Genomic DNA, 26,089 nt, shown 5'->3' with positions numbered 1-26,089 from the left:
GGACCCCATAAGGTCAGCTCAGGAGGAGCCAGAGCACAAGTGCAGGCGATTGTGACTACAGGCCAACACTTACATCACTGCGTACATCTGGTGAGGGATCCTGAGGATCGAGGCATGCATGGGCCACCTTGATAACATGTTCCAGCTTCCGGGGCTGCTCCTCGACCTTTGCAGCCAGAAAGAGTGCGGCGGGAGATATAACCTGGCGAGGAAAACCAAAATAAGTCCATTAGTCGATTAACACGAGTTAACTAGACCGTTGTAGCAGGGACTTCAAGTGTCAAACAATACTTACATTTCTGTGAATCTACTGAATGACTGGACCATGTAGAATCGATGCATGTACACGATGGCTGTATTAATTGTAAGTTGGGACCTGATACATGGCATTTAAGGACAATGTAGCAAACAGTAACAGAACACAACACATATATTAACTGTGTATCGCGCACATAACTGGGGCCATTGGTCTACATGTCAAATAACACAAAGTAGCAATAATTAATGCGTTATAAAACTCAATATCACATCAGTGGCAAGGCAACAAAACCACAGCTAGCTTCGCTCGCAAGTCAAGCGGTTAGCCGGAAGCGGTTTTGGTACATTTAAAAGGGTACACTCCAAAGATAAGACATGTAAACACTTAAACACACGAATAACACAATGTTTCTTAATATCGCTGTTCCACCGTAGCTACATTTTTCTTCACTAACATTAACAGTAAGAGGCAGAGCTAATGCTAACGTCGTGAAGGCCCGCCGAGCACACAGGCCTTCATGGCCCCGGTTTTTGCCTACTACGCCGCTCTCAGATAACGCTGGCACGCTAACGTTAACGTGGTAAAATCACAAACCACCGTCTGAAAAATATAGAAAACATATAAACACATGCAGAGCCTTCGAACTAAACACAATAGCCACCACCAGCTATGCTTTCCGCCTAACCGGTTTCACGACAAGCTAAACTTCGCTAGCTAACAAGCTAATGTGGCTAAGTGAGCCGCAAGTCGTCCCCCGACAAAAGATACACATTGAGCCGCTGTCCCATGTCCTGGAGCAGGTTCGCCGCCTGTTGTCTGTAGGACAGTTCCTTGTCAGGATCAAGTCCAGCTCGCCGAGATGGGCTGTTCTCGATCTGTTGTCGTGTGTAGTACCATTTGTTATTACAGCTTACAGGGAGAGAACTTAACGAAGCCGCCATCACTGACAAGGACGATAGTTTAAAATTTCTGCGCGTCACAGGAACATACGTCACACTGGGTATTTACCTCGGTGTAGTTCCATTAATGATCAGCAGGGGTCACCAAAACAACCCAAATGATAGCTGGATAGATGTATAGATGTATAGATGTATAGATGTAAAGATGTATAGATAGATAGATAGATAGATAGATAGATAGATAGATAGATAGATAGATAGATAGATAGATAGAGTAGATATATGTAGATAGATAGATAGATAGATAGATAGATGTATAGATAGATAGATAGATGTATGTATGTATAGATAGTAGATAAGATAGATAGAGAGATGTATAGATAGATTGATCCGTAAAAAAGAAACAAGTAAACAGCAATAAAGCAGCAAAAATAAAAATATAAGTGGACAGACTGAACAGTTGAATTCACAGTATTTCACATAAGAAGTAATGATAGGCTCAGGTGGTGGAGCAGTCGCCTACCAATCAGGTTGTTGATGCAATCGCTGCCACTGGAGTTCTACATCAAAGTGTTCTTGGGCAAGGCACTGATAAAGTGCCATCGGTGTGTATCTGATGAGCAGGTGGCACCTTGCATGGAAGCCTCAGCCACAGTGTGTGCAGTGTAAACTTGGGTGTGAATGGTTCCTGTACTAAAGTTTGATAAACATTGATATTGCTTGAGTAAGTTTTGGTGTGTGGTCTACAGCAGGAAGCAAGAACCTGCAATATCTCCTCATTCAACATGTGGGCTCACACTAATTCATTGGGATGTTCAGTATGAATCCCCACATCAAGTTCCAAGTCTTCATAGTCAAATTGCAGGTCTTTCAGGATCTTATCAGATCAAAACTCAATAGCTGAATGTTTTTGCATCCATCACGTCTAAAGTAAGTGGAGTCCCACAGCAGCCTAGATTAAGTCCTTAGTTTTGAAACTCAAGTCTGAAAAACATTAAGTCTAAACCTCTGTAAATCACAGAGACTACAGCAATACTACCGTTTGCAGTCACTGGAGTACTTTTAGGTATTTTTACTTCCATAGCACAACGCAAGTACATTTACAAATCCGAATTTACAATTGTACATGCTATTTGATCATGTAATAATTTGTGACAAAAGACTATAAAACATGATTATAGAACCCTTGACACATTTTAATGCATGATACCCTGAAGTGTGTTCATCATAGGTTAAATGCTTATAGGTATATTTATGTCCACGATACCAATAGGACTTTGTGACATTTGCTGTGCTGAGGAAAATTAATAAGGTGATTAATTATGAAATATGTTCACTTGAAAAGTTTCCACTCCCATTAAGTCATGACAGTGACTCTATGAAAAGATGCAGATAAAAAAACAACCAAGATTTCAAAAAATTTAAAACAATTTATTTTAAACCAGAAAATGTTATAAAACGGACAGATAACTGAAAAAAGTAAATGCAATCCCAAAGAGAAAACACAGAAGTAATAGCCTCCGTTAAATCAAAAGTACAGTTAAATACTCAAAGTACAAATAAGTGAGTTCCATTATTTCAATGGATCATTTGAAGGGGGGAAAAGATTAACTGCATTACTACATTACAGAAATACTACCATAAACTTTATACGTTTGCTGTTAAACTTTACTTTGATTTTCTTGATCTTTGAAGGAATGTATTACACATTTTCATATCCATGGCTTAACGTTTCCAATTTCCTTGTTGCATGGAACATAATGAGGATATTTTTAGATACACAATTTGAGTTTTGTTTCCATTCTTATCTCTACCCAACAGGTGGTTTCTGACCTGCTCGTCTTAGTTATAACTGTGACAGTCTATTCGAAGTTATGCGCTCACCAAAAAGTTCCAAAATGTTGTAATCTGGCTTTAGGACAACTTTTACCAATCAAAGATTTCAACCATTCACGCTTGCTTCTGCTTGATTTGGGGACATTTTGATTTAAGATTACACAGCGAGATATCACCTGAGACACAGAGATTTAATTTTTTCCCCTAAACAGCTGGCAGCCTGTTCCTGTGATAAAGATTGATTAATGGACTTCAGTGCAGCTTGCAGGAAGCCGTGAACAGTAAGTTTAGGAGAAAATGATGCCCCAGTAAATAATAAATAGGTGGTTTGAACATTATCCACTGATGTGAGGCTCAGTTAATAATTGGGAAGTATTTATATTACAAACCGGCTGGAAGGACTGTTTGCTGCATATCACTCAGCTGTTCTCTTAACATTACCATTTCAAATTTAATGACCCAACTCACCCATTTCTCTTTGCATTTAATCATACTTTTGAGTTACAGGAATCCCATTAGTGACATTTGTCATCTTATGGGATCTCTGTTGTGCCGAAAATGCTTTACAAAAAAACACAGGCTCTAAACTATTATTCACTCTTCCCAAATCTTTCAGCCCGCTTCATCTTCTTTGCCTGTAGAAAAACAAGAAAAAACATCAACATTTTTACACAATCACTCTTCATTCCCACTGGTCTTTTTATGTTCAACTCAATCCGCTGTGATAAAATATAACTGACCACTACTGTTTAACAAACCATTCATGCATTTGTAAAGACAAAGGAAAAAAGCATATTCACCTCGACATCGGCTGAAACAGCTACACCTGCAGCTGCTGTGACCCCAAACCTCTCCTTCCTCTTTTTCAGCTTTTCATCCTCTTCAATCTGGAAATAAAAACACCAAATGTAAGGAAAACTATACGTTAACATGTGAAAAATGTCAACTTAAACGTGTGTAGTTACAGTGCTGCTCATGAGTATAGGAACCCCGGCTGAAGTGGACTAAAAAGAGGAATTCAAAAAAAATCATCTTTTAGAAAATTGATTTTTCCTTGGCCTTTGGAATTAAAAAAGCCCCAACATCATCACATACCCTTCACCATACCTAGAGATTGGCATGGGGAACTTTCCATAAAATCCTCTTTCAATGTATATCAAACCAGCTATTAGTCTAACTGAAATACAACCATGCCAATCTAAGTATGGTGAAGGGTATGTGATGATGTGGGGTGGGGTGTGGTGGTGGTGGTGGGGGGGACTATTTTAATTCCAAAAGGCCTAGGGAACTGTATCAGGATGCACAGTATCCTGATCTATGAAATAACTGGCCTTTAAAAATAAATATCTGCCTGCTTCCATAGGAAATTAACATAGGGGGTGTATACTTATGCCCCTGTATTTTAACATAGGGGGGTGTATACTTATGCCCCTGTATTTTAACATAGGGGGGTGTATACTTATGCCCCTGTATTTTAACATAGGGGGGTATACTTATGCCCCTGTATTTAACATAGGGGGGTGTATACTTATGCCCCTGTATTTTAACATAGGGGGGTGTATACTTATGCCCCCTGTATTTTAACATAGGGGGGTGTATACTTATGCCCCTGTATTTTAACATAGGGGGGTGTATACTTATGCCCCCTGTATTTTAACATAGGGGGGTGTATACTTATGCCCCCTGTATTTTAACATAGGGGGGTGTATACTTATGCCCCCTGTATTTAAAAGGAAAAACATTTATTTATGTACAATACATTATTCATTCATAAAGAAAATTGGTGTCATTAAAGGTTGGATTTTACCTCATTTTTGAATTAAGGCGTTAAGACCAATTTCTTCTTTATTATTCCTCTTTTTAGTCAACCTAAGCAGGGGTTCCTATACCCATGAGCAGCACTGTACACCCCGAATTATTGCTCATAGTCACCTTTTGTGAAACGGATGAAACGTTCATGCCAAATCGTTCTGCCCTCTTCTTCAGCTGATCGACGTTCACCTTTATCAGACAGAAAAACATTCAGATTAACATTGTCTCATTAACTGGAGGACTTAAAAAAAAAAAAGTGACAAGTGAATGATTCAACACTTACAGTAGCTTTGCTGTTGGCAACGCCGCCTGTTTGGGAGACAGAGTAATGAAATGGTGGGTGAGAAGCAGCAGGGGGAAAACAGTGAAACCTTTAACACTAAAAACATGTTAAAGTTACAACTGTGTTCACAATAGCAGTGGGTTTAAAAAGGTGAACAATGTTCAAAATCCTTAGTATTGCTTTTAATTCCATAATATCAATGCATAGGGAACGCTGCACATTCAATTTCAAATCAAATTATGACCAAAATTGATCAAGTTTGTGTTCTCCCTTTACAGAAAGTGAAGAAATAGGAATATTAGGCTGTTCAAAAAAATAGCAGTAATTGCATTTTTCTTAACAAACTCAAACGTTTACTGAACAAACTGAAAAATGTCTCAAGGTTTTACCTTACTTTGAATCACTGCACTAATGTTTAGTTGCATAACCATCATTTCTGAGAACTGCTTCACATCTGTGTTGCATGGAGTCACCTGTGAACAGGTATTCCAGCCCAGGACTATTGAACTACATTACTGGGTTTGGTCTCAGAAACAGCATCTGATGTCCCCCCCACAGATGTTCTATGAGATTGAGGTCCAGGGATTGGGCTGGCCACTCCATAACATCAATCTGGTTCATCTGGAACCAAGACTTGGCTCCTTACTGGGGTGTTTTGGGTCTTGTTAAAAAGGCATTTCCTCTTCAGCATAAGGCAACATGACCTCTTAAAGTATTTTGAAGCATTGAAACTGATCCATGATCCCTGGTATGTGATAAACAGGCCCTACACCACAGTATGAGAAACATCCCATAACCACCATGCTTCACTGTCTTCACTGTGTACTGGGGCTTGAATTCAGTGCCTGGGGGTCGTTGGACAAACTGTCTGCGCCCCTAGACCCAAAAAGAACAATTTTGCTCTTATTAGTCCGCAGAATGTTGCGCAAATTGGAAAATTTGAACCTATTCAGTACATTAGCAATGTCTGGAACAACCCATTTTGTTTGGTATATCAGTGTGAAATGCACTATAACCAGCATTCACATGTGCTTCCTTCCTTCCTTCAATAAGAGCCATAATTGACACCTGTTTCTTCCCAGAATCAATCGCCTCACTAACTGAACACAACACTGCTATTATTTTGAACATGCCCCTTTCAATTACAGATTCTAATACACAGAATGAGCAGCATGCATGTCATGGGCCCTGTTGGTTAACACTTACTAGTAAATTATTTGCCATGTAGAAATATCACTTTGACCAAAAAATATGATTTAAAAGCTTAGTGATGTTGGACTGCTATTATTTTGAACACAACTGTATGTGTTGCCAAAAGCATTATGATATAGGATGGTGTTATGGAACATTCTAGCAACTTCAGACCAATGAAAGTCAGTTTCGTAAAAGAGCAGAGTGACAACAGACCTGGAGCGGGACTGGTATTCTCTGTGGAGTCACCAAACCTGCAGAACAGGAGAATCATTTCAACACAGTTAATTACATGTACTCATAGCATAAATCCAATTTATACCAACTACTTGGGTATTATTGTCAGAGTTTGGGCCACCATTTCCACTTTCATTATAAAGTGTACAGGTTCAAACATCTGGTGTTATGTCATTTTTCCTACACTTTCCAAAGTGTCAATAATACATTTTTTTGGATTAAAAATGTAGTGTAGACAAGGGGGGGAACCTCTTGGTACCTCACGACCGATTCCGATTCAGAGGCTTACAATTCGATTCTAAACCGATTATCGATGCACTTTTTTATGTACATTTCCATACGTAATTTTTAAAAATATACATATAATCTGAGTTCATTTTATTTTGACATATGCAGTATTTGTCACACACAAGTTGTAATGAAATGTTTGGTCTACTAAAGGTTTTTATTGTGAAGTCTTTCCATGCCTAAGCCTTAAACATGCGTGTGAAAGTCCCTTCTCTCACAGTAATCTTCCATGTCAGAGGCTCAGCCAGGTTTAAAAGGTGGACAATCGGCTTCTTACAACATGGAACATGAGGTGGTCACATGTAACGTGACAAAGTAGATCACCAGCCTTTTTGTGTTTTGCCTAATTATTTTATGCATGTCTTATTAGATCATGTGTATATACACAAAACTTATTGTTTTTTTTCTACTTTTTTCTTTCTCTTGCCTAAACTCTAAGTTGTCATTATCCCGTCCTCTTTCAGTCACTCTGTTTTGTCTGGAGACAGTAACTTTGAAATAAAATCAACACAATTTTAAAATAACTGCTTATTAATGCAATGGATCTAAGAATCGATTATTTTCCCCACCCCTAGTGTAGACTTTGATTTTGCCCTGCAGCTCAGGCTGGAAACCTGTACATTTCTCTATCCTGCTTCTGTTACAATTTTGCGGGAACCAATCACAAACTGGCTTATCGGCACACTATTAGCGGGTTTAACACAATGACAATAAAGAAACGACGGTAAGCAGCTTTTTGGTTACATTCAACAAGGCGGCCACCAAAGCGCAGCAACCCGTTGATGCTGCTGTCGCTGCTACACCACCTGGATCGTTGATCTGATTGGTCGAAGGACTATCCAATTGCGTACAGTCATTTCAACTATGCCCGTTGATCACACCGCTTGTGCAGAGAAAATACAGAGCAGACCCCACCCCCCAGTTTAATGTTAAATCTTTAAATCTGGTGACAGCCAGACTAGTTGTAGTGTACAATATGTACACTTCCCAACTGAAGACAATGTGGTGCATTCTAACAAAAGGATAGTTGTTGTTGTTTTTTTTAACTAACTGCACGTGCTGCACTTTATTTTTTAAACTCAGTTTACTTTCTGTGTTTTTGCTGAACTCATTTTAGTTCATGGGTCCCATACCCATTGATCTCAAGTGGGCCAAACCAGTAAACCCCTCCAGAAAGATCAGAAACGTTCTCTGCCAGAGTTTCTCGTCAGATCGATGTTGGCAAACTCAAGTTGCTTCTGATCTAAGGCCATCGTAGGGAAAAAAATAATGTTACAGACTCAAGAGAAAGGGGTAATATTCTAAGAAAAAAGTCAAAAATTCTAAGATTAAAGTTGTAAATTTACAGAAAAATAACTCTAAAATTAATAATAAAACCAGTCACTGGCTTGACAAAAGAAAAACTTAATTAAAACCACTGATCTGAAATTAAAGTAGTGAATTGGAATTAATCACTTCTCTGCTTTAAATCATATAGAGTGAATGTAGTGATATTTTTTACTCATTGGAGCTAACGTTTAATTATTTTCAAGCATAAATGTTAATTAAGTTGTCATGGAATGAGTGAGGCGGGGATGCTGTGTAGCTTCTGTTAAGACCACGTTGACAACGACCTGTTTACGGTATCCCAGGAGAGACCCGGTGAACGCTTTGTTTCTGTATGTCTGTAAGAATATATTTTGGTTATTTATTCATAATTTGATACAGCTATGTGGGTGTCTTAATGGGATGTGTTTTGTATATGTGTTAAGTGTTTTATGTGTACTTTATGTGGTGTTGTGTGGAAAGAAGATGTGCGGAAATGATCATCTCTATGGGACAATAAAGACCATCTATCTATCTATCTATCTATCTATCTTTTTTGGAATATAATGAGCAAAGTAAACATTCTCTCTCCCAGATCATATGTTATATATGTTATATATGTATATACATATATATATATATATATATATATATATATATATATATATATATATATATGTTAAGGGTGTGACGAGATCTCGTTTTACGAGATCTCGCGAGATTAAAACGTGACGAGATCTCTCATCGAGGTGAAAAGTTGTCTCGTGAGGCGATGTGATGTCAGCGTGATGGAGCGTGAAATTACTACTGAAGATCCCCCTGCCACTTTTAAATCATTTGTTAGGAGTTAGATTTCTCGTGTGAAATTGTACTTTACTGCATATAATTCATTAAAATAGTAAAAAAAAAAGTTAAATAACATTCATCATTAATAGTTGATTTCAAAATGCACCTACATTTTTTTGCATTTTGTGATTTTTCAGTTGAATAAAAAACTATTTTTCATTCATATAGTTCATCGAGGATTTCTTTAAATTAAAAAAAAAAAATCTCGTCTCGTTCTCGTGAACCCAATCTCGTGATGTGTCTCGTCGAGTAAGCGTCTCGTCACACCCCTAATATATGTATATATTATATTATCCAGATATATTATCTACCACTTAAAACTGGACAAACTCAATGAATGTCTCCCTGCAAAGGAAAAAAATTATGTAAATTCTAAAACTATGGTAAGTAGGTCCAGAAAAGAGATTTCAATCTCAAGGGACTTCGTAAAGCTTAAATAAAAAGTATGTTAGGTCAAAGTTGAACCAGATCATAATTAAGTAATGTTGCTGCATACTAATCAAACGCGTGAGTGCAATGTTATTGTTACTAATACAAATGATGGCCAAAACTCCTTCCATAAAACTGTGACAGGCCCGGTGAAGTCTTACCTTGCTGCACGTATGGCCTTTTTGCTTTCTGCTGTTGCCGGCAGGTTGAAACGTTCAGCTCTCTTTAGTAGTCTCTGCTCAACAGAAGATTTTAAAATCAGAACACAAGCTGCTAGCGGAGGTGTTGGTACTGCTGATGAATATTTGCAAAGGTGTAATGGATCTAATATATTTTTTAGGAGTTTGAAGGTTTCACACCCTCACACACTTGTGACGAGCTCTGAAAGTTCCTGTCCCTACACAGGAACTTTGTGTCACGATTCTCCAAATCCTCGATTCAATTACATTTTTGATTACATTTTTTTTTTTTTAAAAGCACAGGCTGCTATGCCATCTTTTGACTAGACTTGTATGTAATATGTCTGACCTTTGTTTGCAATTTACCACACTACATTGTCAAATTTAAAACATGTTACAATTACATATCCTAATTGGAAACAAGAAAATTTGTAAATAAAAGCAACAAAAAAAAGTTTAGCGACAATCCTGAGGGCAGACGCTTCGCACCACACAGAGTTTTGTGTTTGAAGCCCCCAACGTCGTCTTCCAGGCAGCAGCAGTGCTGCCTTGAAGGCTCAGTTGGGGGGTTAAAACACCATTAAGCCAGCACAGCAGCTGAGCAGACCGATGGTAAAGAGGGTGACTCTGACTTGTTGCTCTCTCGAATATAACCAATATGAGCTGCTCTGTTTAGGCTACTAAACGCGTACGCAGGCTGAAATTGAACCGTGTGGTTTTGTTGGGATAAAGCTATAAGCAGAAGGAATATCCACTAGCTGCTAGGCTACTGTGCGATGGTAAACACACAGAATAGAGTACACGCACATAGCAGAGCTTGCAAACTGTTGCTTTTTTGTGGACAACGTGAACCATAACTCACTGGAAATCCAAATTACTCCCACACTTCAGTGAAAGAGGAGGGGCTCAAGTTCTGTTGATGGGTCTGCAGCATCTGCAGTCGCCAGACTATCTTTTGATTGGCTGCAGCTAAGTTACAGGAGGTTGACTAACGCAGCACTTCAACAAGTGTTTTTTTCCTCTTGACAAATCGACCGGACGTGACATGGGCGTGACAGTATTGACGATTCCTTTTTTTAATTTGATATTCAAGATTGTGACTTAATTTCATGACACCCTTATTACTGTGTATTAAATTTCTTTTTTGAGAGCCCAATATGTAACATTGCACAGATTGAAGGCTTCCAATCAAACTATTAGTGTATACAAACATGTCATACGTACTTCACCGGAAGATGACGGAGGAGCTATTTTCACCACTTTCTTATCAGCAGGTCTGAAAGAAGAAAACATGAAAGGAAGTGGAATGACTACAGAGTGATTGCTGGCGAAAAACTAATGACCCAGTAAACACCCGTTTATCATTTCTACACCAAACCTGACCAATAATACTCCACATGTGAAGTCATGTGTCATGTGATGTGTGCATATTGGGCATGACATGAATTTCAGCCACATAGCCCAAGCCTAGGTTCAAGACTGTGGTTTATAGCGTAGTCATAAATAAACACTACCACCTTAAATTTAAAGAAATAGGGGGGCATTTTGGAAAGTGTGATGAGTTGCAGACAGTTGGGAGAAGATTATCTTAGCATAAAGACGGGAAGCAGGGGAAACAGCTAGCCTAAAGCTCACTAATTAACACGTTATATTTTCTTTGTGAATGTACTTACGGCTGGCACTCAGTAGGCTCGGGATCCTTTTCGTCTTTTACATCGTTAGCACTCTCAACTTTAGGAAAGTCCTGAAAGGAAAATGGAAACATGTATCACTACTTCACAAAATGGTCCAACAAGGTCTGCGAGGGGAAACGAAGCATCGACAATCTTTACCTCTGTATCCTCTGCCAGCACGTCGTCAACATCCACATCTTCCTCTGTTGTTTGGATTATGGGATAAAGACATTTCACACCACCAGAGAGCAAAAAGGGCCAGATGGAGAGAGAAAAAACAGTGTTTTAATCACAATAAGGAATCTATACAAGACAAGGAACAAGACACAGGCTCACTATACATTTATACATAACAGCATCTTATATGAAATTGATCAAGTCCATGTGCTTCTAATAACAGTTCATCCACACACTTGCATTTTTAAACAATGTGTAAATGTGAAGGATGTTCCCTCACCGTGCTCCTCCAGATAGGCTTGCAGTCGGGCAATGAGCTCTCCTTTGTTTCCCTTGGTGTCCAGACCTCGGGCCTCGCACTCCTGCCTCAGTTCAGCAAGCTAAAACAACAGCAGACAGATACAGTGCTCGGATTACAACAACAGCCATTTGACAACCTTGCCTTGCTTTTGACAATTACCGTAGAGCTCAACAGTGTGGTTCTGGAAGTAAAAATACTTATTTTCCCAGAAGGATTTTGAAAAATAACCATTATTCCTAAACCACAACAAAGTCCATTCACTAGCTGTTCTGGAGATTTCGAGGTCAAGAAGTATAAAAATGCTCTTATGAAGAGTTCTGCATTCAAAATGCACTTCCAGAGTCTGAATTAAAAGTAGAATATTGCACACAAATCTCTGAAATGTTGTGGAGTGTAACGTAACATAAAAATAAATTACTAAGTATATTAAAACTAACGTTGCATCAGAACTTCACTCAAGTCCCCACCACTAGGGAGTAGGAAGTGAAGTTCCTACTACTGTAGTTTTGTGGTAGAGGATGTAGTTTTCCAGACCGCTAGTAAACGGGACCACTTAAGCAAGAGACGGTGTGTTTACGGACTAATGTTTGCATAACATACACCGTAAGACCGGATGAGGTCAAACATGCTTGGTTACCTTGTCGCTAATTGAATTAGACCGCGACAGAGATGGCGGGACATGTTATATCCAACAGCAGGAGCTACTTTTACACTTTTAATGAAATGCTACACTTCTATCTGTCAATTTAAACTAATTCCCAGCGGTTTATTAACCTTAAGGGTTAAGTATTTTGAACGCGTCTCGGTCCGGTTGGCTCGGGTAGCTTCGCAGCTGAATGAACGCACGCCGGTCGTTAGCATTCCCACCCGGCGGACACATTTTATACTTCAAATAGTTCAGTTATCCGTATCTTCGCTCTCTGGTATTCCAACTAACAACGGTTACAACATAATGTGTATTAATAAAAACAGCTAACTGTTTGTAATAAATACATATTTATGGAACTACCAACCTTGAGTTTCTGCAGCTCTATCACTTCGGCCATCTTTCTTTGTTGATGTAGTAGTACTTCCTCCAATCAAAGTGGAGCGGCTCTACTTGTGAACGCCCCCGCTCCCACTCCCATGTCACAGCGCCGCCTGATGGACGGACTGACGAACTGCAGGCAACTAGTACGTTCATTTAATAGAGCGACTTTATTTATAGTGATTTACCAGTAAAATTATAAAATATATAAAAATAAGGTCAAAGGTCACAGTAAATAAAAAGGACCAACAAAACAAATATAATATATGGTAAAATAAAACTTTAAAAAGTCTTCAGAGACCACAGAACTATGCCAACACTTCAATGCCACGGTTACTTTTTGTAGTTACTAATACAACTGGTTAAATATACTGTAATGCAATGTCAAGTTAAATCTAATCTCATCTAATTTAAAAGGTCCAGCCTTCAAAATCTAATCCAAATTCAGGGTAAATTCAAGGTACTAACTTAAGAAAAATTACAACATTTTAAAAGTAAGAGTACTTGACATGCAGAACAAGGGCATAACTTTGGGTTTAACATGGGGGGGGGGATCTCCACTTTTAAACTAATTAATTGCAATATGTTTTTTTTATAAGGGTTCTTTTTTTCTACACTCTGTGCAATGGATAACCTTACAAATTGTTACAAATTTTCTGTAGCATCAGTCTTTTTTTAAATTTTTTTTTACTCTCTATGAGACGCCATGTTTTACAGTACGGTCTGAACATACATGTCGAGGCCCGAAGGGAGCTGAAGGGTTCATGATAAAACAGGTCTGAACTGGATTTTCTGTGAATGCTGACATTGTTAACACAAAATAGGTTTAAACAGTTTCAGAAATTGGCATATATGCAACAAAAAACCTTTCAACAAAGTCACTTTTTAGTTCCTAGGGGGAAGGGGGGGCAAGGAGGACAAAGCCGGATGAATTTAGGGAGTCACAAGTGCTCCAGTAATCCTCATTAACGTTGCATTCCTCCTTTCAGACTGTGTGATCTATTGTTCTAATGACGCAGAAATGACCAACTTCCTTTTACACTTTTTACACAATATTCATGACATTATGTTTCATCACAGCGTCATATTTAAGTATGTCCACCATTATAACTTCTACAAATATAAAGTACTTTTTTGGTTTTTCATGAGGTGGATTAAATCATCAGTAGCAATGTGAAATTTCAAAGTAAATCTGCACTTAATTAGGAATAATTCGAGGAGCAGCCCAAAATAGGTCAGCTGATATGAGCAGAGATTTAAAGATATAACTATTCATATTGTATTCAACACCACGTGTTTTGTGGAGTTGTCAAATAAGACCCAAAAATTCACGACACTGTAACCTCATGATTTAAATACAATCCTCTTGTATCATACTGATCTTTAAACAATTTTATTAAATATTGCTGCACCCCAAATGTATACTTTTTTTGTTTGGTTATTGTGACAGAGGCCTCAAAATATCGCCAAAATCATAAGATGTGATAGATTTTTTTCTATTTATGCGGCTGGAAATTGGTGTACAGCATTTACGTACGTTAGTAGGAAAGAATGCCTATATATATAATATAAATGTGTATATTAAAGTTAATTAAAGTCATTGATAAGGTGCCATCAAAAATATATAAACAGGTTAAAAAATCATGAGAAAATAATAATTACACAAGGTCGATGTAATTGCTGATACAACACAAATGTACACACCATAGCAATGATGTAGTGTGTATTCAGTGGTTGAAGAAGTATTTATTTAGGTAAAAGTACCAGTAGCACATTATGTAAAGTACTTTGTGCATGTGCAATTCCTGCATTAAGAATGTTAAAAGTACTTGATTATGCGTATTATATTATTACATCATTACTACTGACGCATTAATGTGGAAGCAGCATTTTAATGTTTTAACTGATCTTTTCTTGCTCAAATATACTATACTATACTATCACATTTACTCAAGTAATGGGCTTATATTTTACTTAATATAAGCCAAGTAGTTGAGTAAATGTACTAGTTAAATTCACTACTAACAATATTGATATGTACTGCATATTACCGAGCCCAGCTATAATCAGGACAAACTGCTAAGGTTCATATGAGCGTAGGCTTATTAGAAAGCTATTTCTTTTGTTCAGTTTATGCACACTCGAGCGTGTCTCATGATCCAGTCTCTTGCCATGCAAAAAGACCATGTGGACTTTTTACATTTCTTAAGTGATTAGGTGTTTTTTTCTCTACTGTATGTACGCCTGTAATCCCAGAGACGTGCTTTTTAACTTTAAATACACAAATCATTCCAGGTGGGTGCCCCTAAAATGTGATTGGAGAAGCAGGGCTCCGTGAGGCAGGAGGCGTTTCTTCTACTAATACTCTGTGTGAGGGGAACCATCAGACGCTTTATAAAGCCCCATTTCTGTTGTCTGATGCTCACAAAAGGGATATTTCAAACAGAGGAGGTGAAAATGTGGACGTCTGTTGTTGTGTTGCTGTTACTGGCAGTGGCTTCACACACCGTGGCGAGTAAGTACACATCATACGTCTTCTATCCAAGAAATACATTAACTCGTGGTACTGTATTGAGTAGTTTGGTTGTGTGTTTTGTATTTTTCAAGTAGTTTTTAAAATCGGGCATTTAAAATGTACTTGATTACGTTTTGAGTGAAGTATTGTATTTCGCTACATTACAAATCCCATCCATTACTGAGTAAAAAAAAAAAAGACTTTGACTCATTTTTTTAATGTAAGTAAGCAACTTAAAGTACATTTTATATTAACTAGTTATTACTTTTACTTGAGTACAATATTTTAGTACTTTTTCCACATCTGCTTCCATCTTCCAAATGAATGCTAACAACAAGTATTTCAGAGTGAGTGTCTCTTTAATGGAGTTCGGAAGAGTGACCGAGATCATTCACAGTATTAAAATCAGATTGGTGATGCTGAGAGTTTTAGACAACATCAATAATCAAGAGTTACCACTCCTTCCAACAGGTGGGGGGTGGTGGGGGGGGGGGGGGGGGGGGGAGGCGGGAAGTATTCAAAGTGGCAACACTGCAAAATAAAAATACTTCATTAGAAGTTAAAGGCATGCATTCAAAATGTGATGCATGTATTAATAGAAACTTAAGCCAAAGTATCAAAAGTACTCATAATTCAGTGACTGTTTTACTATTATACTATATGTCATATTACTGGATTATTATTACTGATGCTTTAATGTGACAGCAGCATTTTTTAACTGTTGTAGTGGGTCAAGATGGAGCTCATTTTAACTACTTTATTCATACTGTTGGGTACAGACAGTGCTTCATACATGTACTTGATTTTGTATGTAGTAAGTATCTAAAGCTGTCAGATAATTAAAGTGACGTAAAAAGTACAATATTTCCCTCTTAAATGTGTGAATGTAAATATTCAGTTGCACAGACAAACACCACTTTATATTCTATGGTGTTAGAGTCTTAACGATGCTCTACTGTGAAGATGGTAATGTAATCTTTTGAAATGTATTTGTCGTAATTGTCTCGGCAGAAGAACTTTCTTACACCTTCTGGCCCACTATTGCTCTGTCAGTTTTAGCAAAGCTATATTCATATTCAGTAAAGTGCTAATTCTCTTTCCTCACATGGAGGTAAACCCAAGAAGGTACTGTATGTGTTTTGATCTCTCGGAGTTCAAGATCCAGTTTCATCTTGTTTTCTCCCATGACCTCTGTACTCAACCATGCGTGTGAATGACACAGAATGTGACCTTTGTTCAGCAAAGCGCCGACTATTTGTGTCAATCCGTATAAGTTAAAGGATAAGTTCACATTCTTTCAACTCGGTCATAAACATTACAAAGAGTTGTAATAATTCCTCTTATCCACACTGACCCTGAAGAGATCATTCTGGGGAATATGAACGGAAAATCTAAAGGACGGAGAAGTACATTTTAAGATATGTTTATGTATAATATAAAAAAAAAGAGAGTCGTGACTCAAAGTAGTGGGAGGAATGATTGTGAGCTAAAGGTAAACCATGACCAGACAGAAAAAGGAGAGTAATTACTCTGAAATAATACTGATAATAATACTGAATTCATAGCACATTCAAAAGGAGTCTGATTTGGCTGATAATTCACTCTGTTATCTGCTATTGTGTTCAATCCAAATTCAGCCATGTGACGCTGTTAATCCGCGGTGAAATCTTGCACACACTCAGCTGAGCGTCACATGAGAGGGATTGGAGGGACGAGAGAGTTATATTGCCAATAAAACTAATTTTGTATATGTATAAAATATTTACAAAGCAACAATGGAGTTTGGGAAATTTCACTGAATGACATTGCAAGAGTATTTTACAATAAATCTAAATATATGCTGTAATATCTTTTACATAAGGTAACACTTTATTTTAGGGGTCTGTAACTTCCTAATCATTTCCATAGAAGGAAGGTAAAAGTAAAGCTTAATTTAAACCTAATTAACTATTCATTTACTTCATGTTATCCACTGGAATCTTTATTCTCCATATACCGTATGTTAAATATTATGTTAGCTGTGGACAAATTTCCCATTTCTACTTGGTCAGATGACTTAATGTGCACTCATTTGAGGACTTTAGAAAAATTATTAGTTAAAATTGAGAGTCCTTAAAAAGCGTTTTTGGAAAATAAATGTGCGTGCATGGTTGGTATTCTGTTTTCAATATTAATTTTTGATATTTCAGAGCCTAGAAACCGTTTCACTCGCTATCCATCATGGAACAATAAGATGTACCCGATCTGGAAAGATGGAGACGCACGATACAAAGACTCCTGGAAAGGTACTTCTGATGAGATAATGTTGGCATAAACACTATGCTCACATTTTCTTTACTTAATAACATTTTTTTTATGTGTGTTTGGGTGATGAGGGGAGAGAGCTTGTGTTGACATGCAATAAAAAGATCCCCATCACTTTATAATTCTGAAAAGAAACAAAATGTCTGAACTATGTATTTATTCTGAGTATCGGTAAACATATATGTATCTTGCACATTTTCATGTTTAATGCTCAACGTTCTTGTTCCTCCAGGTGGAAGAGTGACTTTCAACGTGGGGAACGATTCGCCGACTCTGACTGCCGCCAAAGTGACTTTTACCATCGACTTGGAGTTCCCACACAACCAGAAGGTGCAGCCTAATGGAGACGTTGTTTGGGCTGAAGACTGCATGGTCAACGGTAACACACTGCCCACACACACACACACACACACACAGGTAAAATGCTACACACATCCTGCACTAAAATATGGGACACACATTCATGTTCCCATCAGGAAGAATTGAAATCCCTTAACCTTTCATTTATCCCCACCATTAAGTCCAATACTTTAGTTTGCGAGCAGATACCTGCTAAACTAATGATTCCTAATGATGTTCCTAATGTTAGCATTGACATTGTAAACATGTTGGCATACTGACATTAGCATTTACCTCAAGGGCTCTGCCCTCTGCCTCAAAGAGCTGCTAGTGTAGCATGGCTGCAAAGATTTCTTTGTACAGTCTCTGAGACTCAAAACTTCTGCTTCTCCTACAGGGACAAAGTACCAGGAGTCCGAGCCAGTATACCCAGCTCAGAACACAGACTGGGAGGTAGTTTTCCCTGATGGGACACCAGTTAAAAAGGACAAGAAGCCGGCCTACGTGTTTGTCTGGAAGACCTGGGGTGAGAGGAGCTGTCGTCTTTTATCAAATACCTCTAAATGATTTCTCTTCCGAGGGTCACAGAGTTTCTTGTGACTTGAAATAGAAGCCAGGATGGATTATGTATGAGCCGTATCATATAATCAGATTATGTTGCTTCATTTGCCCTACATGTACTTTTTTTTTAGGAAATAATCCATGATTTTCAGTGTTGGGATTCAGACTTTGAGGTGAAGAGGCAGTAAAGTGCATTTCATACTCATCAGGCTCTGGATGCTCATTTGGCAGGTCAGTACTGGCAGGTGGCAGACGGCCCCTCTTCCTCCCTGACAATCAATACGGATGACATCCCGCTGGGCTCCTACACCATGGACATCGTAATCTACCACTACCGTAGCAAGGAGAAGTTCATTCCTCTGGGATACGCCTCCACTCAGTTCTCCATAACTGGTGAGTTGCGAGACTGTGTAAAAAGTGGAGGGCTTGTTTAAAAAACAAACAAAGACAATACCTGTTATCATCTTCTTTGGACACTTTACAACTTTCTTAAGAAAACTGCAACACCTTTTCCCCCCCCAATATCCAAATTATTACCAATAATAATAATAGTATTTTTTAGAAATACATTATCTGTGGCTATTACTGTAACAATCAAAACCCTGTTATATAGGCTACATCAATCCATTTAATTCAGGTCCTCTAAGGTAGGCCTGTCCCTTCTTAGTCGATTAGTCGACTAATCTGTGGTTTTGGTCTTAGTAGACTAAGATTTCTTTAGTTTACAAGTCCTTGTTTATGCTTATTTATGCTGAATTACTCATTTCCAAGAAACGTATGAGCACATTTCTGGTGAACACATGATTTAAAGTGGTGCTTTTGCAGGATTAATTGTGTAAAACTCAGTTTTACAGATGGTTAATTAACTACATTTATATTGTGCTTTTCTAGTCTTAACCACCTCTCAAAGTGCACAGCTCTGTCGATGAAATCAACTAATCGATTAGTCGACAAAATCATAGAAGTGTTAGTCAACTAATAATTTCTTTAGTTGAGGACAGCCCTACTCTAAGGTACAAATTAAAGTGCACACTTTTAACCATTTTTAATTCAGATGAAAGCTGTTTTACTTACATTATTATTTGGTGTTCTCCTCAGATCAAATCCCCTTCGCCGTCTCTCTGGACCAAGTGAACGACATCGTGGCCGGGGACATGCGCTTCATCCAGAACAGGGCGATCGCCTTCTCCATCACCCTCCATGACCCCAGCCAGTACCTCAGCAACGCAGACATCACCTTCAACTGGGACTTTGGCGATGAAAGTGGAGCCCTGATATCCAGAGAGCTGACTGTCACTCACACCTACATCAACTCTGGCTCCTTCAAGCCTCAGGTGGTGATCCAGGCGGTCATCCCAGATAAGGCCTGCGACCCACCGGTTGATCCCCCAACCAAGGCCCCTGGTCCACCTACTCATCAGGGAACCACAGGTAAGACAAGGCGAGGCGAGTTGGGCAAATGTAAAGCACATTTCAGCAACAAGGCAATTCAAAGGGGCTTTCCATAAAACATTAAAGAGCAGTTAAAATGTCAAAACAGCTAAAATAGAATAAGACAGATATAAAAATACAAGAATAAAAGTTACAGTGCAGTATAAAAAATATTTAAAGAAAGGCAGCATAAAAAGAAAGGTCTTCAGCCTTGTTTTTAAAGAGCAGGTGTAAAATAAACAACATTTTAAGGTCATTAATAAGCATTAACCAGCTAGAGGTGTTAAGTGCTAGCACGTTAGCATCATAAAAAGATTTCTATGGTTAAAATGCTATCATACTAAAGTATATTTCAGCAATAGCTCATGTCATGAGCTTTTATAAAAGGGTCATAAAGTATGGCAATCTGAAAGTTATAGTCACATTCTCATTTAAAAAGATTTCTATTAAAAAAGATTAATGTTTACAATAGGTCCTCTGTCATTGCTAACTAGCTAGGCTGCACTAAACGTTACCGAGGCGGTTGCTACGCAGCGCAGGTAACGTGTTCACTAGCTAGCTAGTAGCTAGCACAGGCTAACCGTTTTTTGCTTAATTTTACAAGCTTTTTGCACACAATAACACAAACAAAATAACCGGGGCAGTCGTAGACCAGCAACTCACGTTTTTGTCAATCTATTTAGTAAATTTTAGTCAATGTAGGTGGCTTTAAAGAGAGAAAAGATAAGATAACGGCTTCAATTTCCCGTCGGAAAGGGGTGTATGACGGCAAGGTAAAGCAGTGAAAATATTCTAAGCCTACACTTAAAGGGATATTTGCTGATTTTAAACCAGCTCTGTGTCATGGCAGCGTGTGTGCAGCTGGACAGCTTACCTTAATGGCATCAGCTATCAGTTTGTTAGCTAGTCTAACGTTTTTTCTCTCAGATGCCGAGTGATACTGCAAAGGAAATTGCTTGATTTTAGCTACACCTGCTTAGCACGTTAGCATTTAACGTCTTCTTCGTCTTGTTGTTTCCGGCAGCTAGACACAACTACAGGGTATTGCTGCCCTTCTCTGTTCTCTAATCGATATTTACACCTTATTTAATAATTGTCTATATCTTTTGATATACTCCAATATTTGGCAGGTACTCCATCAGTTTTTTTCAATTGCGTAGTTTCTGTCGCCCCCATGAGGAATTCTAAGTAATGACAACAAAACGTCCATATGATACAAGCCTTCCGTGACCGCTCTCCTCTATAAAATGTAATAATAATCACAATATTTGTACTTGTGTGTATACCTTAGCTCCACATACGTACATCTTAATGAAGCACAAACAAATGTTCCTGTGTGTAGTGAAAGCTCCTGCACTGGCGTCAGCTGTCCCCATACTGGTTTCCACCAAGGCAACTGGTCTGACTGTCAACATGGTGCCTTCGGACACAGAGGAGGACAACCCTGAGGATGAGACCTCCACTGCCCCAAACACTCAGCCCGCCCCGGAAGCACCCACAGTGGCCAAGACTCCCTCCCCCGTTAACCGTGACGTGCTAGCTCACAATGAGGCAGAGACGGGTAAGATTTATAAATTTTTAAATTCAGTTTAAGTTAAGTGCCGGGGTCAGTTCTGTACAGTAACTCACAACATTGTTTCTAACCAGCACCTGTTTACTGGTATCACTTTTTTTTTTTCCCCCATCAAACTCATTCTCTATTTCAGAGCTGGTCATACTGTTCATATTGTAATATAATAACATACTATTTGTTCCAGCACCCTTTGCACTACGCTCCATCATTAAAATAATAATTATCATAATTAACTCCTGCATACTTTGCACTCTTCATTGCACTATTGCCTCAAACTGTCCATACTGTTTCTGTTTATAGTGTGTATATATTCGTGTGTGTATATTGTTTGGTTGTTTTGTACGTGCAAGCGCATTGTGAGCAATGATGATCAGAAGCAAAATTCCTTGTATGTGTCCTCATACCTGTAAACAAACCTGATTCTGAGTAAATTAGAGTATAACTTTAACCAGATGATCACTTGTTTAATCCCCACCCGGGGTAGTATGTGCAACCGAAATATGTCTTGTTAAAATGCAAAATACTGTGTTGAGAACCAGATAAAAGCATCAGCCGATTTCCTCAAATGTAAATTTGATGTAAATCTTAAAATAAAGCCCTGCTATTGTGTGAATCCTGATTTGCATACTCACTGGAGTTTTTCGGCCCAGATTTTCTTATTTCATTTTTTATATATGCATCTACAATACGCACCAATCCAAGAGTAGCATGTTGAATTTGAATAACCTGTTTTTGGTCAACTTGATATTTGGAGAAATGCTGTTTCAAAGTATTGCACAGAATAAAAGCTTCTGGCTTCATTATTTACAGGAGGCATTATGCATGAATACACATTGACCCCGGTGTTGTAGCCATGCTGAGTATATACTCTATGGACCATTGTAATCTGAACACAAATATTAAGGAGCAGGCACATTGATGGTGTGGAAAAAATCTTAGCTGTACAGGCGGCAGCCCTACACTTCTAAATATATTATTTGAACTCATGTTAAAGGACATGCATTCAGTAAATATAGAATAATATTATTTAGGAACAACAACAAATAACAGGCCCACTTAAATGACACAGTAAGATACAAAATGCCGCTGCAGACATAATGATTTTTTAGTCGGATAGTAAAGGATCTGTGATCAGTGAGCTACATCCCCTGCTGCTGTTTTATTCTCCCCAGGTACAAAGCGACCAGTGACCCTGACGGGCCAGGCGACCGTGGTAGTCGTTGCGAAGAGGGACGCTGATGATAAACCCTCCGACGATGACTGTGTCATATATCGTTATGGCTCCTTCTGCACTGGCATCGAAGTGTTTGGTGAGTTACCTTCCATTAGTGATATGATCGGGAAGATATGGAATGACGGTGACTTCTTGTCTTTGTTTTCAGAGGCCATTGAAAAAGTTGAGATTGTGCAAATGGACAACGCTGTGATGGCAACACTGGACATGGACAGAAACGCATTAGATATCACTGTTACCTGCCAGGGAAGGTGAATGCTCCTGCATGACACTTTAACAAAATAAAAAGCATTTTCTTGTTCATTCTGACTCCCTGGAGCATCTTATTCCTCCAGCCTTCCCAAAGAGGTGTGCAGCGTGATTCTGGATGCGGAGTGCTTGAGGCCGATTCACACGGCGTGCAACATGGTGGAGCCCTCCAAAGAGTGCCACTGGTGTTGCGTCACTTCTTCAATGACTCTGGTGTCTACTGCATCAACGTGTCCATGGCCAACGACGTCAGTTTAGCCGTCACCAGTGCCAAAGTCAACGTCGACATAGGTACGCAACATAAGCACTGTATCTCTCATATACAGCTCTCAGGTCATCAAGCAGAGCTCTTCTAGCTGTAGATCCTGTTCCGGTGAGGGGGACTTTGGTTACTGGGGTGCTGCGCTCTGGGACAAGCTGCCTGATGACCTGAGGTCCAGCACAACTATGTCCACATTCAAAAGCAAACTCGTCTTTACGACATTTTTTGAAGCCACCTTGCCCTTGTTGTTATATGGTGATGAGGACCATGTTATTTTGCTGTTCTTTCTAAAAAAGCCTCTTTTTCAGCTTGGGGCATTTCTTCTTTATCTGAAGATGAAGCATCATGATCTGGGTTCTTCTTCTTCCAATACCTCACCATCTAAATCAAAGTTGTCTTGCTGGACATCTGAAAAGTTTTGAACTAGGTCCTGTTTGACACTGAAACGGGCCTTTGTGGCTCCAGCACAGAGAGAACTCAGGGTACTATTGTCTGCAACACATTGATAACCTCTAAATGTAGAGGTATTAGTTTACTAAACAATGCTTTGAAGACATGTTTATTATATTCAGTAAATGGTTTGAACTTGAGGCATGAATGGGGTCCATGAAAGGTGATGATGTACCCGTGCTAGAAAGTTAAGATCAATCAGTAGCACACATAATCTCAATTGTGTGTGTGTGTGTGTGTGTGTGTGAGTGTGTGTGTGTGGGCAAGACATTGCTCCCGACGCTGTGCCATCGGTGTATGAGTGTGTATCTGATGAGCAGGTGGCACCTTGCACGGCAGCCTCGTCCTCCAGTGTATGAATGTGTGTGAATGGTTGCTGTACTATGTAAAAGCGCATTAAGCAGTCGTTAAGATTCGAAAAGCGCTATTTAAATGCAGTCCATTTACATTTTGGAGATTGTCTTGTTGCGTTGTTCTAATATGCTAATATTTCTCTACATTTTGTCTTTTAATGTACAGCACTTTGAGTTCACATGTGCTTTATAAATTAAACTGCCATAGCCAATTGCCATATAATAGTCTAGTGGTTCGACAACATTTCTCCATTTTCTCCTGCTCATTGACAGCGTGATCTGGTTTCAGGTTCAGGTCTGTCCTCTCCTGGCACCATCGCCATGGTGTTGGGTGCCCTGCTACTTGTTCTAGCAGTAGGAATAGTGGCATATTCTTACAAGTAAGAACTGACTTTCAATTTTCTATTAATTATACACAATGTCATTTATTTGCTTTAAGGAAAAAGTTTGCTGATATTCTACATTTGTCTTATTGTCAACAAATCCCATGAAAAGAAGTAACTAGTATTTTGAAGCCAAAGCCGATATATACCTTTGTTGCATGTTGGCAGCTGGCTCCCACTGCTTCCAATGTGGCGTAAAAACAATTTAAAAAGTTTTAAAGTAAAAATAGGGACTTGTCTTCTGTAGGAATCAAGGGGGTAAGCGAGCGTCCACGAAGCGTAGCTCCTATGGCGCCATTTTAATGCTAACAAGCCATCACCCACCGTTAGCATTTCATTGACCGCCATTTATTTTGGCGCCACTTTGACAATAAATAACTTTTATAAAGCGTTTAAAGACTCTATTTGTCCGTTGTTTATTTCTAAAGAAACACAACAATGTATAAAAGGCTCCAATACCTTGTAGCTCAAGTTATGGCTCCGTAGCAGACGTTTTTGTAAAAATAGGCTAACGATTGTGTCATAACCACGCAACTTACCGTCGCATAGTCAACAGATTACCATATTGTCAGGAGAGGCTTGCAGACAGTTTGCTGTTTAGGTTTAATTACTAATGTTAACCAGCATGTCAGTTAGCAATAATTAGCTTGTCCCTATGTTATCTCCTAACATAGACCTACCTCTCCGTCTCTGCTGATTGGGAATGATTGAGATTTCTCTTGCACAGCTACCAGAAGACTTACAGCTTTCAGACAGGTTGCTCAGGTCACATCTAGGTCTTCAAGCTCAGTTGGAGGCTGCGCTGTAATGTTCAGCACCACCATAAAACAGCTTCTAATAGACTTCACTGGTCTCCGTCCAGACCAACAGGAACATTTCTTTAACTGTCTATGGTAGGAATGAATGAGCTTCAGAGGTAAAGTCAGAGAGTATTAAGAGACCGACATAGCTGGTTTTGGTCTTTTCGTGGGATTTTGTAGAAGATAATATAATTATAGAATATTACCAGCTTTATCAGTTAAGCTCACAGTCTAATTTAAACAACTGGATATTGTGCTTTATTCAACAGGCGCTTTAAATCCTACCGTCCTCTGAAAGAAGACCTGATAGCGTCTGCAGGGCCGCAGGCAGGCCGGGCTCCGGCCTGCTCTGGAGCCTCGGTGTTCTGGAAGCTTCTGAACAGACGGGGAGCTGTAGACGACTGCCCTCTGCTGCAGGACCGACCTGTGTGAACCAGCCTCACGCCACAAAACGCACCACCAAGAAACTTATGATTCAAAGTTTTCTGCACCTGAGATCTTTTTATACTTTTTTTTTTTTTTTACATATTTTCTAAATGACAAACTCAGTGTGTAATGTTTAGGTTTTCAAATCAGAATCAATTTTTGTCATGTATTACATTTTAGACATGCTTTGTACCTACAAAGTTGGTAGTAAAAGTGTTTACTTTCATTTGGAGAAAACTGAATTTTTCCAATAAATGTTGCTGAAAACAGTTATTGGAGTCTTATTTCACTATGACAATGAGACAGTAAAATGTAATGTGGTCAGGCATAAGTCAGGGACCCCAAATAAAAAAAACATAGCTTCAACATGTCAAATGATATCAGCTTTTTAACTACAAACTGTAATATGTTAAATGTAGTAATGTAGTATGTAATTTTCTTCCTGCATAAATGCTGCATATGTCTAT

General features: G+C 38.8%; 2 protein-coding genes across 2 annotated transcripts; one reads left to right on the top strand and one right to left on the bottom strand.

The window, feature by feature from the left end:
• Positions 1–3,458: 3,458 nt before the first annotated feature.
• sarnp (SAP domain containing ribonucleoprotein) lies at positions 3,459–12,847 on the bottom strand. Its single transcript, XM_032522187.1, has 11 exons — positions 12,729–12,847; positions 11,695–11,794; positions 11,397–11,440; positions 11,238–11,308; positions 10,789–10,840; positions 9,547–9,620; positions 6,497–6,534; positions 5,090–5,115; positions 4,927–4,995; positions 3,795–3,881; positions 3,459–3,629 (listed from the first exon to the last, which is right to left on the bottom strand). Exons 1-11 carry the CDS (start codon positions 12,759–12,761, stop codon positions 3,585–3,587), a joined length of 639 nt encoding a protein of 212 aa, XP_032378078.1. The 5' UTR covers positions 12,762–12,847; the 3' UTR covers positions 3,459–3,584.
• A 2,183-nt stretch (positions 12,848–15,030) lies between these two features.
• pmelb (premelanosome protein b) lies at positions 15,031–25,891 on the top strand. The gene is given in 13 exon segments (XM_032522157.1): positions 15,031–15,257; positions 17,447–17,542; positions 17,794–17,940; positions 18,298–18,426; positions 18,693–18,854; positions 19,560–19,892; positions 21,235–21,453; positions 22,638–22,775; positions 22,848–22,950; positions 23,035–23,126; positions 23,129–23,239; positions 24,303–24,393; positions 25,466–25,891. Coding segments are annotated over 13 exon segments (1,881 nt in total). The 5' UTR covers positions 15,031–15,160; the 3' UTR covers positions 25,629–25,891.
• Positions 25,892–26,089: the final 198 nt, after the last annotated feature.

The sequence above is a fragment of the Etheostoma spectabile genome, chromosome 7, assembly GCF_008692095.1.
Source record: "Etheostoma spectabile isolate EspeVRDwgs_2016 chromosome 7, UIUC_Espe_1.0, whole genome shotgun sequence".
NCBI lineage: Eukaryota > Metazoa > Chordata > Actinopteri > Perciformes > Percidae > Etheostoma > Etheostoma spectabile.
The sequence above is the reverse complement of the archived record's forward strand: the minus strand, read 5'-3'. Positions and strand labels throughout refer to the sequence as shown.